This window comes from Thalassophryne amazonica, chromosome 3 (genome assembly GCF_902500255.1).
Source record: "Thalassophryne amazonica chromosome 3, fThaAma1.1, whole genome shotgun sequence".
In the NCBI taxonomy this organism is placed as follows: domain Eukaryota; kingdom Metazoa; phylum Chordata; class Actinopteri; order Batrachoidiformes; family Batrachoididae; genus Thalassophryne; species Thalassophryne amazonica.
Window position 1 is genome coordinate 115,732,348 of NC_047105.1, and position 15,193 is coordinate 115,747,540.

General features: G+C 40.2%; 1 protein-coding gene across 1 annotated transcript in view; it reads right to left on the reverse strand.

Annotated features, from left to right (window-relative positions):
• Window positions 1–4,256: 4,256 nt before the first annotated feature.
• The window catches only part of LOC117508003 (endothelin-1), a 28,504-nt gene continuing 17,567 nt past the window's right edge, over window positions 4,257–15,193 (reverse strand). Inside the window, exons 3-4 of the mRNA XM_034167717.1 lie at window positions 5,070–5,222; window positions 4,257–4,985 (exon numbers count right to left, since the gene is read on the reverse strand). Of these exons, the coding sequence (XP_034023608.1) occupies window positions 4,946–4,985; window positions 5,070–5,222 (193 nt within the window). The 3' untranslated portion in view covers window positions 4,257–4,945. The remainder of the gene's footprint in view (window positions 4,986–5,069; window positions 5,223–15,193) is intronic.

The window sequence follows — 15,193 nt, forward strand, 5'->3', positions numbered from 1 at the left end:
GCTGCACTCTGATACAATCCGCTGATGCAACCATTCGCTTTGTTCACTTCTTTACTCCACTTGACGAGCTACACGTTGTGCTAGCGAGCAGATCATACCACGTAGTAACGACATTTATGCGTGTAGGATTTTTTTGAACATTTCAAAATTCTCTTTTTGCAGTTGTTCAGTCTGCACCCGTTAAAGACGAGTTTACTCTCCTGCACGACACAGTGCGTGAATCTGTGTCAGTGCACCTTAAGTTAGTTTTGTAGACTGAAAGATTATACTGCTTTATGAAACCAGGCCCTGGTACTGTGTGTCCAGCAGAGTTCCAGTGTTTCTACTGAACAGGGTTGTTTTCTTTCCCAGGCACATTCTCCACAGAAATATAATCCCACTTTCATTATGATTTCTAAAGCAAAGTTCATGCGTGTCTCACAGGGCAATGAAGATGAAATGAAATGCTCAGCGTGATTAAACTTAATCCAGTCCTGACTGGTATTTTCCCAGGTAGTTTAAATGTTATTAGGGTTCAGACTCTCAGTGCATATCAGAAGCAAACACAAAGATGAGTCCTTTTTCAATCATTATTTTTGTTTATTTACATTTCATCTGCAGCATTTGTGGATTGACAGTACAGTTGCTTGAAGACAAAGTAAGAATCAGTGGCAGCACAAGATGTTTTTTATTGGTGAAGCCAGAAGTGATAGAATTTGTGTTTTAAAAAAAACATAGAAGTACAACCCCAAATCAGAAAAATTTTGGATGACATGGGAAACAAAACAAAAAAGATTAAAAATATTGCATTTCCATATTATGATTTAAGATTTTTATGTGCTTTATCCAACACTAGACCGTTGGAAAAAGCTAAATAATACACTTCTTGGGGCTATATGTAATAAGTCATAATTACAAAAACAATGTACAACACATTTTTCTGAGTTTTATTTCAGGAGAATCATACTCTATAGGTGGCCAATAAAAAAATACTTTTTGAAGTGCTTTAAAATTATTCTTTCAAAACCTTGGACTTTACTGCATATAAATGTTGTAAATAAAATTTTAAGTAGAATGAATAAAAACATACATTCAGTATTTATATTTCAATAATTTTATTGAAATACAACCCCAATTCCAACGAAGTTGGGACGTTGTGTAAAATGTAAATAAAAACAGAATACATTGATTTGCAAATCCTTTTCAACCTATATTCAATTGAATACACCACAATCTGGATGGCAATGCCAAGCCACATTCTGTATGTGTTACAACAGCGTGGCTTTGTAGTAAAAGAGTGCGGGTACTAGAATGGCCTGCCTGCAGTCCAGACCTGTCGCCCATTGAAAATGTGTGGTGTATTATGAAGTGCAAAATACAACAAAGGAGACCCCAGACTATTGAACAACTGAAGTTGTACATCAAGCAAGAATGGGAAAGAATTTCACCTACAAAACTTCAACAATTACTGTCCTCAGTTTTCAAATTCTTATTGAGTGTTGTTAGAAGGAAAGGTGATGTAACACAGTGGTAAACATACCACTGTCCCAGCTTTTTTGAAACGTGTTGCAGGTATCCATTTCATAATGAGCAAATATTTGCACAAAAACAATAATGTTTATCAGTTTGAACATTAAATATCTTGTCTTTGTGGTGTATTCAATTGAATATAGGTTGAAGAGGATTTGCAAATCGTATTCTGTTTTTATTTAATTGGAATTGGGGTTGTATAAATCCTGGATTAATGCCCATGTTTCTGCTCATCAGTTAGTGCCATAACAAAATAATGAATGTCAGACTTACATTTGTGCTGTGATGATTTCTATGGGATTTTCTATGGAATGCAGGTAAAAGTCTTTACATTCGATGAGAAATTGACACTATGACACATTTTGCTTTCCCTGAAGTGCCAAGTTATTTTTTCTCTGCCAAGCAAAGCTAATCAGCAAGCTAAAGCTAAGTCCAGAGTTAGCTCTGCATGGCCACCGCTGTTAATGGTATTACCACAATACCATGCTTCTGCAAAGTGTGGATACTGATTCGCTTATGTCTATGTGGGCATTTCTTGGTGTACAACCCAGTGATACACGGTGCATCCAGAAAGTATTCACAGCGGTTCTCTTTTTTCACATTTTGTTATGTTGCAGTCTTATTACAAAATAGAGCAAATTCTACACACTGACATGAAAACTTTTTAATTCTTGCAAATTTATAAAAAATATAAAATTAAAAAAATCACGTGTAGATAAGTATTCACACCCGTTGCTCAATACTGTGTTGATGCACCTTTGGCAGCAATTACAGCCTCAAGTCTTCTTAAATATGATGCCACAAGCTTGGTGCACCTGTCTTTGGGCAGTTTCGCCCCATTCCTCTTTGCAGCATCTCTCAAGCTCCATCAGGTTGGATGGGGAGCGTTGGTGCACAGACATTTTCAGATCTCTCCAGAGATGTTCACTTGGATTCAGGTCTGGGCTCTGGCTGGACCACTCAAGGATATTCACAAAGTTGTCCTGAAGCCACTCCTTTGATATCTTGGGTGTGTGCTTATGGTCATTGTCCTGCTGAAAGATGAACCGTCACCCCAGTCTGATTTCAAGAGTGCTCTGGAGCAGGTTTTCATCCAAGATGTCTCTGTACATTGCTGCATTCACCTTTCCCTCAATCCTTACTAGTCTCCCAGTTCCTGTCGCTGAAAAACATCCCCACAGCATGATGCTGCCACCACCATCCTTCACTGCTTTCCTTCAAACATGACACCTGGTATTCATGCCAAAGAGTTCAATCTTTGTCTCATCAGACAAGAGAATTTGTTTCTCATGGTCTGAGAGTCCTTCAGGTGCCTTTTGGCAAACTCCAGGTGGGCTCCCATGTGCCTTTTACTAAGGAGCGGCTTCCGTCTGGCCACTCGACCATACAGGCCTGATTCATGGAATGCTGCAGAGATGGTTGTCCTTCTGGAAGGTTCTCCTATCTCCATAGAGGAATGTTGGAGCTTTCACAGCGTGACCATCGGGTTCTTGGTCACCGCCTGCGCTCAGTTTAGATGGGTGGCCAACTCTAGGAAAAATTCTGGTGGATCCAAATGTCTTAGGTCACTGTGCTCATTGAGACCTTCAAAACAGCAGAAATGTTTCTGTACCCCCCCATAGATTTGTGCCTTAAGACCTCCTGTCTCAGAGATCTAAAGACAGTTCTGCTGACTTCATGCTTGGTTTTTGCTCTGACATGCACGTTCAACTGTGGAACCTTATATGTAGACAGGTGTGTGTCTTTCCAAATCATGTCCAATCAACTGAATTTAATTCAGGTGGACACCAATTACGCTGGAGAAACATCTCAAGGATGATCTGTGAAAACAGGATGCACCTGAGCTCAATTTTGAGTGTCATGGCAAAGGTTGTGAATACTTATGCACATGAAACTTATTTCTTTTTTTTTTATTGTTAATTAATTTGCAAAAATAAAAAAAAAACTTTTTCACATTGTCATTATGGGGTATTGTGTGCAGAATTTTGAGGAAAAAAATTAATTTCATCCATTTTGGAATAAAGCTGTAACATAACAAAATGTGAAAACAGTGAAGCACTGTGAATGCTTTCCATATGCACCGTGGCAATATATCCATTCATTTTCCACGTATTCCAGTTAAGGCTCATGGGGGCGGCAGGATACACCCTGGATAGGCTGCTCATCTACTGCAGCAGGATATCTTTAAAGAATATTAAAACTGTGGTAAAAATATAATAAGAGCTGCCTTTAACAAAATCCTTAAAAAAGAAAAACCCTCAGAGGTGGTACACCTTTAACCACAAGCTAAAAGAAAGACAGGACCCCAGCAGCCATATTTACAGAATGACTGTGAGCACTTGTTTTGATCGAGAAAATTATTTTGGATAATGAAACCTTTTTAGATTTTAAGTATAATACAAGAAGTCAACAATCCCTTTTTTGTCCAAGACTAAAATTTTATATTTAGTTAAAAACAAAATCATTAATATAAAACCTCTCAAGCAACAACAAACCAATAATTTCAGCTTGTACAGATGGTTTACTGATTATGCAGTATAAATACTGTAGTCACGGGCAACAAAACAGAGGGTCGATAAAATTACACAACGGGGTTACAAAGTATGGCGTAACATATTTTTACTTAGGTTATTTTATGATTACAGACTAGACAAGTGTGATAGCTTTTATATACATAAAAAAAATTATTTTCCATATATGCGTGATACAAAAATATAATAATAATAATAATAATAATAAAGATTCTGTACAAATAAGACTTTGTCATTAATTCATCTTAACAGAAGAACTCAAATGTCAGAAAAACCATAGATCTGCTGTTAATTTGTTTCACCCTGAAGAAAAACAATGTCTCAGACATACTGACATAAGATTAAACTTCTCCAGTGGTAAGGAAACACCCACATCGTCCTCATTCTATCTGGACTGAGTCCTTTAAATGACTTAATGTTTGCATGGATGTGTTGATGCTGACAGACAGGCTAATGGTGTCCATGTGTGCAGTCAAAGGTTACAGTTGCCACGACGACATTTTAAAGATGTGGATAAATACTGGAGTTGGATGACAGCAGACGGCAGACTGCAGCGTGGGCTCCATCACGGTGCATTATCATGCCACAGGACATCTGTTCTTGTGTTTGGGGTTAAAGGCATAAGGCGTAAACCAGCCCCAGTGACAGCAGGATCCACAAATAAAGTCCACACCTGACGAACACGTACAAGCATGTTTGGTTCTGTGCAGCATCAGTGATGCAGAGTGGATCAGTCTGATGACCGCTCACAGCAGACGTGTCCATCTCCACAAATTTAGCTACATGCTGCTTTTCCAAATTGTTGGATACATGACTGAAGTGCTCCATCTGATGAACCTTCTGTCCAGACTTTCTCACTTATTGGACATAAAGTCGATTTCACTGCAGGTCCATCAGGCAGCGTTTTAGTCTGTTTGAGGTCCTGCTGCTGGTGCTCGCTTCTGTCTGTAGCACAAAAAAACAGACTCTTTCAGACACACAACAGCATCTCATTCAAACAACATATCACGTGTATATTCGTACAGTTACCTGTCCATACAGAAGTGGCTGCACTCTGAGTCGGTCTTCAGTGTGCACGTGCAGCGCTGGGCTTCTGCTCGTGTCATTCCTTGTTGAGTTGCCACAGAACGCGGCATACGTAAGGACTCCCAGGAACTGGAGATACCATAAGGCACAGTGTGCCTAAGACATACACACAGACAGAATAAGACATCAGTTCCACAAGTATCTGGACAGTGAGAGGTTTTTTTTTATATATATATTTGGAGTTTTGCCTCTGGACACCACAACAGAACTGAAATGTGAATTAAATGTACACTTTCAACTTTAATTCAAGGGGTTGAACATAAACATACTTTAACAGTTAATAGACAAAAAAGTTCAATACAACACATAAGAAATTTGTGCCATCTTTGGAAAATATTTTTGTTCATTATAAGAGGGGGATTCACTAAGTATCCCACCATATTTTATATCACGGAAAGAAATGATGCGTGTATATTATTAAAACTGAAAGTAATAGTCTCTGGAATTTATACTTTTAGACACACACACACACACACACACACACACACACACACACACACACACACACACACACACACACACACACACACACACACGAGTTGATGTTCTGTGGCCTGACCCTGAACACCCCCACCGTGACGAACAGGCTTGTCTGGGTGGTGACCTCTCTTTTCTTTCAAATCCGTAATCCTGTGATCCCAGATTTCCTGAACACCGCGAGAAACACTGTTTACCTCTGAGCCTCTGTATATTTGCATTTTCTGTCAAAGAGAACATAATGCTTCACTGGTTCATGCTATTTGCTGTACTCACACCATTTCAGCCGACTCGTTTATTAACATTCTGAATATAACTGGAATAATATTATCAACTGGGTTTAACAGGAATATGAGTATGGCCACCTAATACAGAAGAAGACCACCTGGGATGAACACAACACAAAGGTGTAAGAATTCAGTAAACCTCCAACACCTGCCATCAAGCTCTTCAGGACCTTGGGAACTCAGAGCTCTGTCTTCACGGAATTTAAAGGTATTAATTTTTGCAGAATATCAGCAATCAGGAATTAATTTCATTTTCAATGATTGTTCAAGTCTTGAAGCTTCAAGAAAAATTTGAAATCATTGTCCACCTGAGGGAATAAAAAACACAAGCAAACAAACACTGTTCTCTCAAGACAATAACTACACGCATCCTTTGTGTACAACATATGTCAATAAAATAAAAAGCATTAACGTGCTACAAACTGGACAAATAAATGGGTCATAGTAAAATGAAATAACACTGTAAGGATTTCAGTTAAATGAGAAGTGGTTAAGATGAGTATCCCCTATTTGGGGACATGGGACTCAGTCGGAAACTGACAAAGTGTGCACTGTGTGAACCCATCACACCCTCTCGCAGCAGGTGCCGGCCAAATTCCAGGTGGCATGTACAAACATCTAACACCTCTCGCATGGCACTTAGAAAATGTGTGGCCAGTTGCACTCTTGGCATGACAATTACTGTCGTACTTGCAGAGAATTTGTTTAAGTCCCACCCAAGTGTGGCTTTAGTGTGTGCGCTGAGAACTGACAGGAGGTGTGTCCTCCCACTGAAGCGGCTGTGGAAATCTGTGGATCTGGACAGTCCAGCTGGACACCACATACTGTCCTGCAGCTTTCAAAGAACAGCTCTGTAGCTCAGTGGTAAAGTCTCTAACTGGTAATCAGAGCTTTTGAAAGGCGCAAGTTCACATCCAGTAGTGGGTGGTATGTTTTTCTCTTCTTTTTTTTTAACAACCCCAATTCCAGTGGAGTTGGGACGCTGTGTAAAATGTAAATAAAAACAGAATACAATGATTTGCAAATCCTCTTCAACCTATATTCAATTGAATACACCACAAAGACAAGATATTTAATGTTCAAACTGATAAACTTTATTGTTTTTGTGCAACTCCGGTTGCACTTTTGTGCAATTCCGGTTGTGTTAGGACGAACTGAGGAAAGCAGACAGCAGTCTGTACACCAAGTCAGTGAATGATATTATGGACTACTGAGAACAATTTTGCACTCCAATTTAAAGTTTGTGTTGGACTGTTAAGCACCAGTAATGAACACCAAAATGTAAGTCCTTTTTCTGTTTTTTATAAATTAATAAAATATCAAAAGACAAGGATCTATTTTCGCCGTTATATAAAACAAATAATGAATGTTTTTCCATTCTTTCAATGGAACAAATATTTAATTTGGTGTAAGCTAGAACGTAAATGGACTGCATTTATTTTATATAGCGCTTTTCCATCTGCATCAGACGCTCAAAGCGCTTTACAATTACAATTTTTTTTCACGTGAATGAATCCTCCGTGAAGATAATTTTATTTATTAACTATACAGATGTATAATAGAACAAATGGTGACTGGTTTATAACACAATTATGACAGAGTTGGAGAGGAGTGTGAGGAACTGCAGTGGCAGCCAGTTTTTTTTTTTTAAATTGTTCACATGTGCACGCGTGAACGGGACAGGAGGTCCTCAAGAGGGTCCTGGAGAGGCAGAAGTACCGCTGAAAGCGGCTGTCATCCAGGCGCAGCTCCTGCAGCAAATAATGAAACTCCCCAAATTGGGAACGTCTCATGAGAATGTTGTGAACCCAGGGACGGCGCCGCTGGCGACGTTTGTCAGTTTTCCACAACAAATAGAGCACAGCAACTCGCTCCGTGTGATCAAGGTCCGCCATGTTGACTTGACTGACAACTGGAGCCAGCAAGCGGAATGGAAGCTCCTCCTATTTGATGACGCATTGGGGCGAATTTTTGCAGCGAAAGCACGTCTCGTGCTGCTGTGGCGCTTTGATCCCCGTCTTTTATGATGAAATAATGTTGAATTTATGTGGAAATGATTATTGTACAAACGCTTCAGATATCTGTTGCTGAGATAGATGATGACTGGAGTGCAGTTTGAAGCAGAAACGAGGTGATAATCATTGAATTGCTGCTGACGCTCAGAAATGACGCTGCTGTGGTCTGAAATGACACAAGTGCAGTGAAGGCATGGCGGACCAATTTTTAGGGGGGACTGTTCGGTCTGTGACACCGGTCTGTGCAGCTTATGCGTCCAGCCGGCTTGCACGTGTGCACGTCAGGTGCTTGCCGACCAGGAGTATTAAACTTAATTTCTTGTTCTTTTTTCAGAAAAATCAATCAATCAATCAATAAAAAAATGAATCCAGATCATGTAGCGCATGCATCCAGATTGTTGCAGTCCAGTGAGATACAACCCTTAAGTCTTGGTCCCACAAATAATATAGCCATGAATAATGAGCCACATATGGATTTGTCAGTGATTATTTGAATTATCATCCACGTATAAATCTATCACATATCTGCAACGAAGAAGCATCTATGTGCCTCTAAGTACCTCACATGTGCCAGGTATCAGCCACGACTGACCTGTCATTTGAACCCTGTCCAGCCTTGAATGACTAGTGTTGCTGCATATGATCCACGTCAAGCCACATATGATCCATGTAGCACCATGTAACATGACGTTGGTGCACCTTTAGGCACGGGTTTGGTCCAAACCTCCACCCTTGGTCCCTTTAAAGTGTGAGTTTTCAATGCACAGCATCCATTCAAGATGATGTCACAGTTTGTAAACGCAGTCCAAAAAAGACAGTCCTGCACAGTCCACCCTTTGTGCGCATCTGTGTGCCAGGCTGCTGTCCACCTGTGTTCCAGAGTCATTAAATGCGCTTCTTCTTCCTGGCTTTATTTCTTCCACAGCTTTACAGTCATTTTGACACCGCGATCCAACTTTTAACTTTGTGTTCGTCCGTTATTGTCTGCAAAATCACTCTTTTGCGCGCTTGCGTTCTGTGTAAATGCTCGTCTTCATTTTGACACCGGCACAGTCCAGCCTGTTTGCTATGATGATCATAATATTTCACATACATTATCTAAGCCATGGGAGGGAATGACAATGTATCTCTAATATAAGGCTTGTTGTGGATATGACACCCCATTCAGATGTGCGCGCTGCTCCACAGCTCTGAGATGCATTGACTTGCAGTGACACACAGTGCTTTCAGTTTGACTGTGCAATGTTCATGTCTGGTTCACAAGATGAATCCACGCCACAGATATTGCACATAATATTTCCTTTGCACACCCCGAATGGGATCCAGTGGAGGTGCACGTATGACTCATCCGTGACACAATCAGGACATGCCGGCAGGATTTGATGTGCCTGACCATGGCAAATGTGTCTTGAGCATGATCAGACTGTTTTGAATGCTGTTTGGATGGTGTGAGAATATTTAGAACACAATCAAGACTGTGGTTAGACTGTGGTTAGACTGCACTTCGACCATGGTTCGAGCTTTTTCCACCTTGACTCCACCTCGAATGTTTTGAACATGTGTTAAACATTCATAGAAATTTTTGGACTGTTTGGAGTGTTTCACTTGCACCCCGAGTTTGCCTGAATGGAGGTCAAATTTACATTCGGACGGCATTTGTGCTCATTCGGCCTCTAGTCTGACGGGGGTATTATGGAGCAAAAATTTCCATAAGGAGCTGATAAGGTAGCCACAAGATTTAATTTATTAAATCTGATTTCAGTTTTACCTACCATATCTAATGTTCTTGAAGAACTCATATACATCCACCTTTTGAAATACCTAAACCTTAATGATATTGTTTAACAACATTACTATGGTTTTCATAAGAAGCATTCTACTTCTATGATCCTTATCCAATTAATCAACAAACTTTCTACAGCTATACACAAAGAATTCACTGTAGGGACATTTTTAGATCTTTCATTGATATTTATAATGATCAACCACTCTGTTCTCTTTGGAAACTAACAATGTCCAGCACACATGACAATGCAATAAAATGGCTTCAGAGGTATTTAAGTAATGCTGCGTCTACACATACGACAAGTCATGAAAGCCACGAAGTACACATTCTTGGCCGCTGATCACGAATGTGATGATTCGGGGCAGAGGCGTCAGGTGTCCTCAGGAAGTGTTGCAACCTGTTACCACACGTTACAATTAATGGCACGTGTTGCTGGAGAATTATCAGGAACCATTACGTACGGTCAAGAATAGTGTTCCGCATTTTTGTGCGCTATTGCGCGTAACAGCGCATCGTTAAGTTCTGTCATGTTGTGAACGAGGTGAATTGTCTCCACACACACACACACCCATATTCATCCAACCAAATTCAGATCGCTCCAGATTTTCAGAAGAACTTTGTGACTGCATGCATAGTTAGGCTCTGTGCCATGGAGTGGCACAGAGAGGAGGAGGAGGAGACAGACAGAGCCAGATGTGTGGCTTCATGCGGCTCTCGTCTCACGCATTTTCCCAAACATCAGGCACATGCAGCAGGTGGAACACCTGCAGGAGCACGCTGAAGAGCACTGAAATTTGACTTTTAGCCGACTTGGTGTCAGCAATCAAACTGATTGCGGTGCAGCAGGGTTTAATTGTGCGCACGCTTCTTCCTCCGCCGGACTGGAGGAGGTGCAGCAGAAATGTCTGGCAGCACCTGAGTCTTCTCTCGCTCCTCTGGTTGCTCAGACTCGTTCTTCTGCTCATCGGTTACAACAGCAGGTGGAACACCTGCAGGAGCGTCCTGAGGAGCTTCAGCAGGAACTGTGGAACGACACTTGGAGCCGAGTTTAATTGTGCGCACATGACAGAAAACTGATTTGTCATGGCGCGCAGTGAAATGTGACGCCGCGTTGCAAGTCGTGTCGAAACTTGACAGTTTCCGTGTCACTTCGTAATAACGCGTGAGAGTTTGGGCTCCAAGAACCATCACAGGAACCACTACGAACGTTGTCACGTTCTATTAAGGATCACTACTCATCAAGACGGATCAATACGCTCAGTTGCGACCTCCACGGCGTGAGGCGAAATGAGGGTGGTGTGTGACATTCGTGGAAGATTTTTTGACAGGCAAAAACATGCTCCACGAATATGAAGAATATCACGCACCAACACGCACTATTAAGAAAAATATTCAGATGTGTTAAGTCACATTAAGAATGTCAGGAATGTGTCACGAATGACAGAAAAATGACATTCGTAACACGTCTTGCTTATGTGTAAACGCACCTTAACAGAAAACTATGTCATTGAGCAAAACTAGATCTGCCTATAGCACAGTTCAATGTTGAGTACCACAAAGTTCAGTCCTAAATTCTCTGTTGTTCTTGATTGATATGATGATCTTGCTGTAGCCTCCACAACCCTCTTTTTCATTCTATTTGCCAATAATAATATCATGCTCTCACAAGGACTTTGATGTATTAATAAAATTGGCCAATCAGGAACTAGAAAAAAGTTGTCAAAAAAAGAGTCAACTTCAGATTCCCCTTTTCAGAACATCTTCAGATCAATCCAGTGTACAACACAAATTTGTCAAAGTCTGGAACACTCTTGCTACTTCCATTAGAAGTGCCACTTCTCAACTTGGTTTTAAAGTGTCCTTAAAAATAAATCACTTTCCATGCTAAACAGTAACTTTTAATCTATCCAAAATAAATTAAATCTCGTGGCTACACTATCAGCTCCTTATTCATTTTTTTCCACAATAATCATTTATTCTTATTGTTGTTGGTCATTCGGCTGCTCCCAGTTTTGTTCGGGGTTGCCACAGCGGATGCAGCCAGATCCGCATCGGTAAATTGGCACAAGTTTCATGCTGGATGCCCTCCCTGACGCAACTCCAGTTTTACCCTGAGTAACACACAGCCGCTGGTGTTCCAAAGAGGTCTCCCATCCAAGTACTAACCAGATCCTGCTCTGCTTAGCTTCTGAGATCTGACGGGATCAGGCTTACACAGAGCAGACCGGCTGCTTAATAATTATTTATTCTTATATTGTACCTAACTTACTTGTTTTGATTATTAGGTTACTCATTTGTTTTGTTTTTTTATTCAGTATAACTTTATTTGCTATCACTAGAGTGATTTGATGTTAGATGGGGAGAGCCTACAACAAGCCAAAATAGTAATTTTACTAAGAAATCACACGTATATAAGTATTCACAGCCTTTGCGCAATACTTTGTTGATGCACCTTTGGCAGCAATTTCAGACTCAAGTCTTCTTGAATATGATGCCACAAGCTTTGCACACCTATCTTTGGGCAGTTTTGCCCATTCCTCTTTGCAGCACCTCTGAAGCTCCATCAGGTTGGATGGGGAGCGTCGTTGCACAGCCATTTTCAGATCTCTCCAGAGATGTTCAATTGGATTCAGGTCTGGGCTCTGGCTGGGTCACTCAAGGACATTCAGTTGTCCTGAAGCCACTCCTTTGATATCTTGGCTGTGTACTTAGGGTCATTGTCCTCCTAAAAGATGAACCATCACCCCAGTCTGAGGTCAAGAGAGCTCTGGAGCAGGTTTTCATCCAGGATGTCTCTGTACACTGCTGCATTCATCTTTCCCTCCCTCCTGACTAGTCTCCCAGTTCCTGCCGCTGAAAAACATCCCCACAACATGATGCTGCTACCACCATGCTTCACTGTAGGGATGGTGTCTGGTTTCCTCCAAACATGACACCTGGCATTCACACCAAAGAGTTCAGTCTTTGTCTCATCAAACCACAGAATTTTGTTTTTCATGGTCTGAGAGTCCTTCGGGTGTGTTATGGAAAACTCCAGGTGGGCTGCCATGTGTCTTTTACTAAGGAGTGGCTTCCGTATGGCCACTCTACCATATAAGCCTGATTGGCGGATTGCTGCAGGGAAGATTCTCCTCTCTCCACAGACGAATGCTGGAGCTTTTTCAGAGTGACCATCGGGTGCTTGGTCACCTCGCTAACAAAGTTCCTTCTCCCGCAATCGCTCAGTTTAGACAGGCTGCCAGTACTAGGAAGAGTCCTGATGGATTGGAACTTCAAACAGTTGTTTTATCACTCAGAGGTGGGGCAAGACGTCGACGCAAAATTTGCATGCCGACACGTCGGCGGATCAACAACAAAGATGGCGGCCCCGGAGAGTCGTGGTAGCAGTGCAGCGAGTGGCTCTTCTGAGTTTCTAAAAAGCAAAGCACGTACCCTACAATACGTTGTCTACACCTAGTGTTTTAGGCTACTGTTGAATTTCTGTGTAATTATCAGTGATGCCGGAGCCGCTCTGTATCGTCTCATTAAAAACAGCTGATCCTCCGCGACGCGTCAACAACTAACACTATTTTCCACTCAAATGCACCTAAACTCTCTTTCTGAGGACCACATGATGTGAAAACGCAATAAAACTTTCTTACCTGTAAATCTGGTCATGTTTTCTCCATAAATAAATGTTATCCATTCTTTGTGCTCAAACGCCAAAGCAGGGGCGAATCCAGATGGAATGGGGGCGTGGGGGAGGGATGTGCCCCCCCCACAACACCCCTAGATTAAAGGTGCAATTTTGAAGCCGTTTTTTACTACAACTAATATTGCTTAAAATAATAATAATTTCGACAAGTAAAATGTTTAGAGAGAATTTAAATGTTAGAAAAATGTTAGAATTTAATAGTTACCTTTATAAACAATGTAGGCTCGAAATTGCAAGTTTTACTGTTACAGTGCTGTCAACAGTTAAATATGAGGTCAAGAAAGACGTCTTTATTTTACTTTTTATAAAACAAGTATTTATTTTCATTGAAGTCAAGAAAGGGTGACTATAAAGTGAGTTTTGGCAAAACAGGTATCATTGTCATGTTGAGGTGGCAGAGGGTTGTTGTCGGCAGCTGGGAAAAGTAACTAAAAAAGGAACTAGTAATCTAACTTAGTTACTTTTACAATTGAGTAATCAGTAAAGTAACTAAGTTACTTTTACAATTGAGTAATCAGTAAAGTAACTAAGTTACTTTTTCAAAGTAACTGTGGCAACACTGGTAATTATGTAGTCGTTTACTGAATGTCTGAAAGATAACGTTACGCTTAGGTATGGGTATCGAGAACCAGTTCCTTCGGGTATCGTTAAGAAGTGATTTGATCCACCGACATCAATAAGCTTTTTGCTTAATGATTCTGTTATCGGTCTTTCAGAGTGGCCGTTATTTTGGGGGGTGTTTGTCAGGAAAATGATAATTTCTCTACATTGATTACAGACTCTGCAGCAGGTCCGTAATCAACTTTTCTGCAGCGCGGCTTTGCTTTGAACCTTGAACCAATAGAAGCAGTGGTTCGCAGATTGAAACAGTGCTTCGACCTATTGCTTCGTTTATTCTTTCTTTCCTTCGCTTAATTTTTACCCCGCTAAAACCTTAAAGAGCATACATCTGAATATTATTTACCTTTTTATGTTAAACCGACCTGTTATGGTCTTCTGAAACAGTTGACAGATGTATTTTATAACTTAAAAACGGGAGCGATGCTAATGGGTTAGCATGTCTATGGTATTTTCAATGTTAAAAGTTAGCTTTGAGCAGTTGCAGCTGTAATCACGTTCGGGTGCATTTGTTTTCAAATTGTAATATTTTTTAAATTTATTTTTGTTTATATATTAATAATCTAATGATTATTATATACAATATATACTTATTATATACAATTTTAGAGAAAGAGACAAAAAGAACCTGAATAGAAACACAACAGAAAACATAAAACCAACTAACAATGAACATAAATAAATAAATACATACAGAAATAAGTAATAAGAAATAAGTATTTCCTGTGAACACCTAGTGACTCTTACACCTCCATTTCATCCCTGTCTTATTTACGTTTAATGACAGTTTGTTTAAGTAAAACCATATTTTAATGTGTACATTTCTTCAGTGATTTCCTCCAGAACTATCTGCCAAGCTAGAAAACTGCTGCATTCTAATAAGAGCAGAATACTACGGGAATGAATTTGAATAAGGAAAGTTGTTTTTTTTTTCCTCACCTAAATGGATTCAGCACTCACTCCAGTTTATCGTCTGGAATAGTCCCAGATTGCATTTCAGAGCTTCTAGAATTCAAACATTGTCATGCAGGTGGTGTTGGGGGGTAATTTTGGGTTTTGCAATATTAAGGAATTTGTGTTTTTTCATTCAGACATTTAAATCAACATGTATATATGGTTATATTAGTGAAGTAATGGTGAAATAATCATTAATCAAATCGAATCGAAAAATTAATTGTTAGATTAATCGA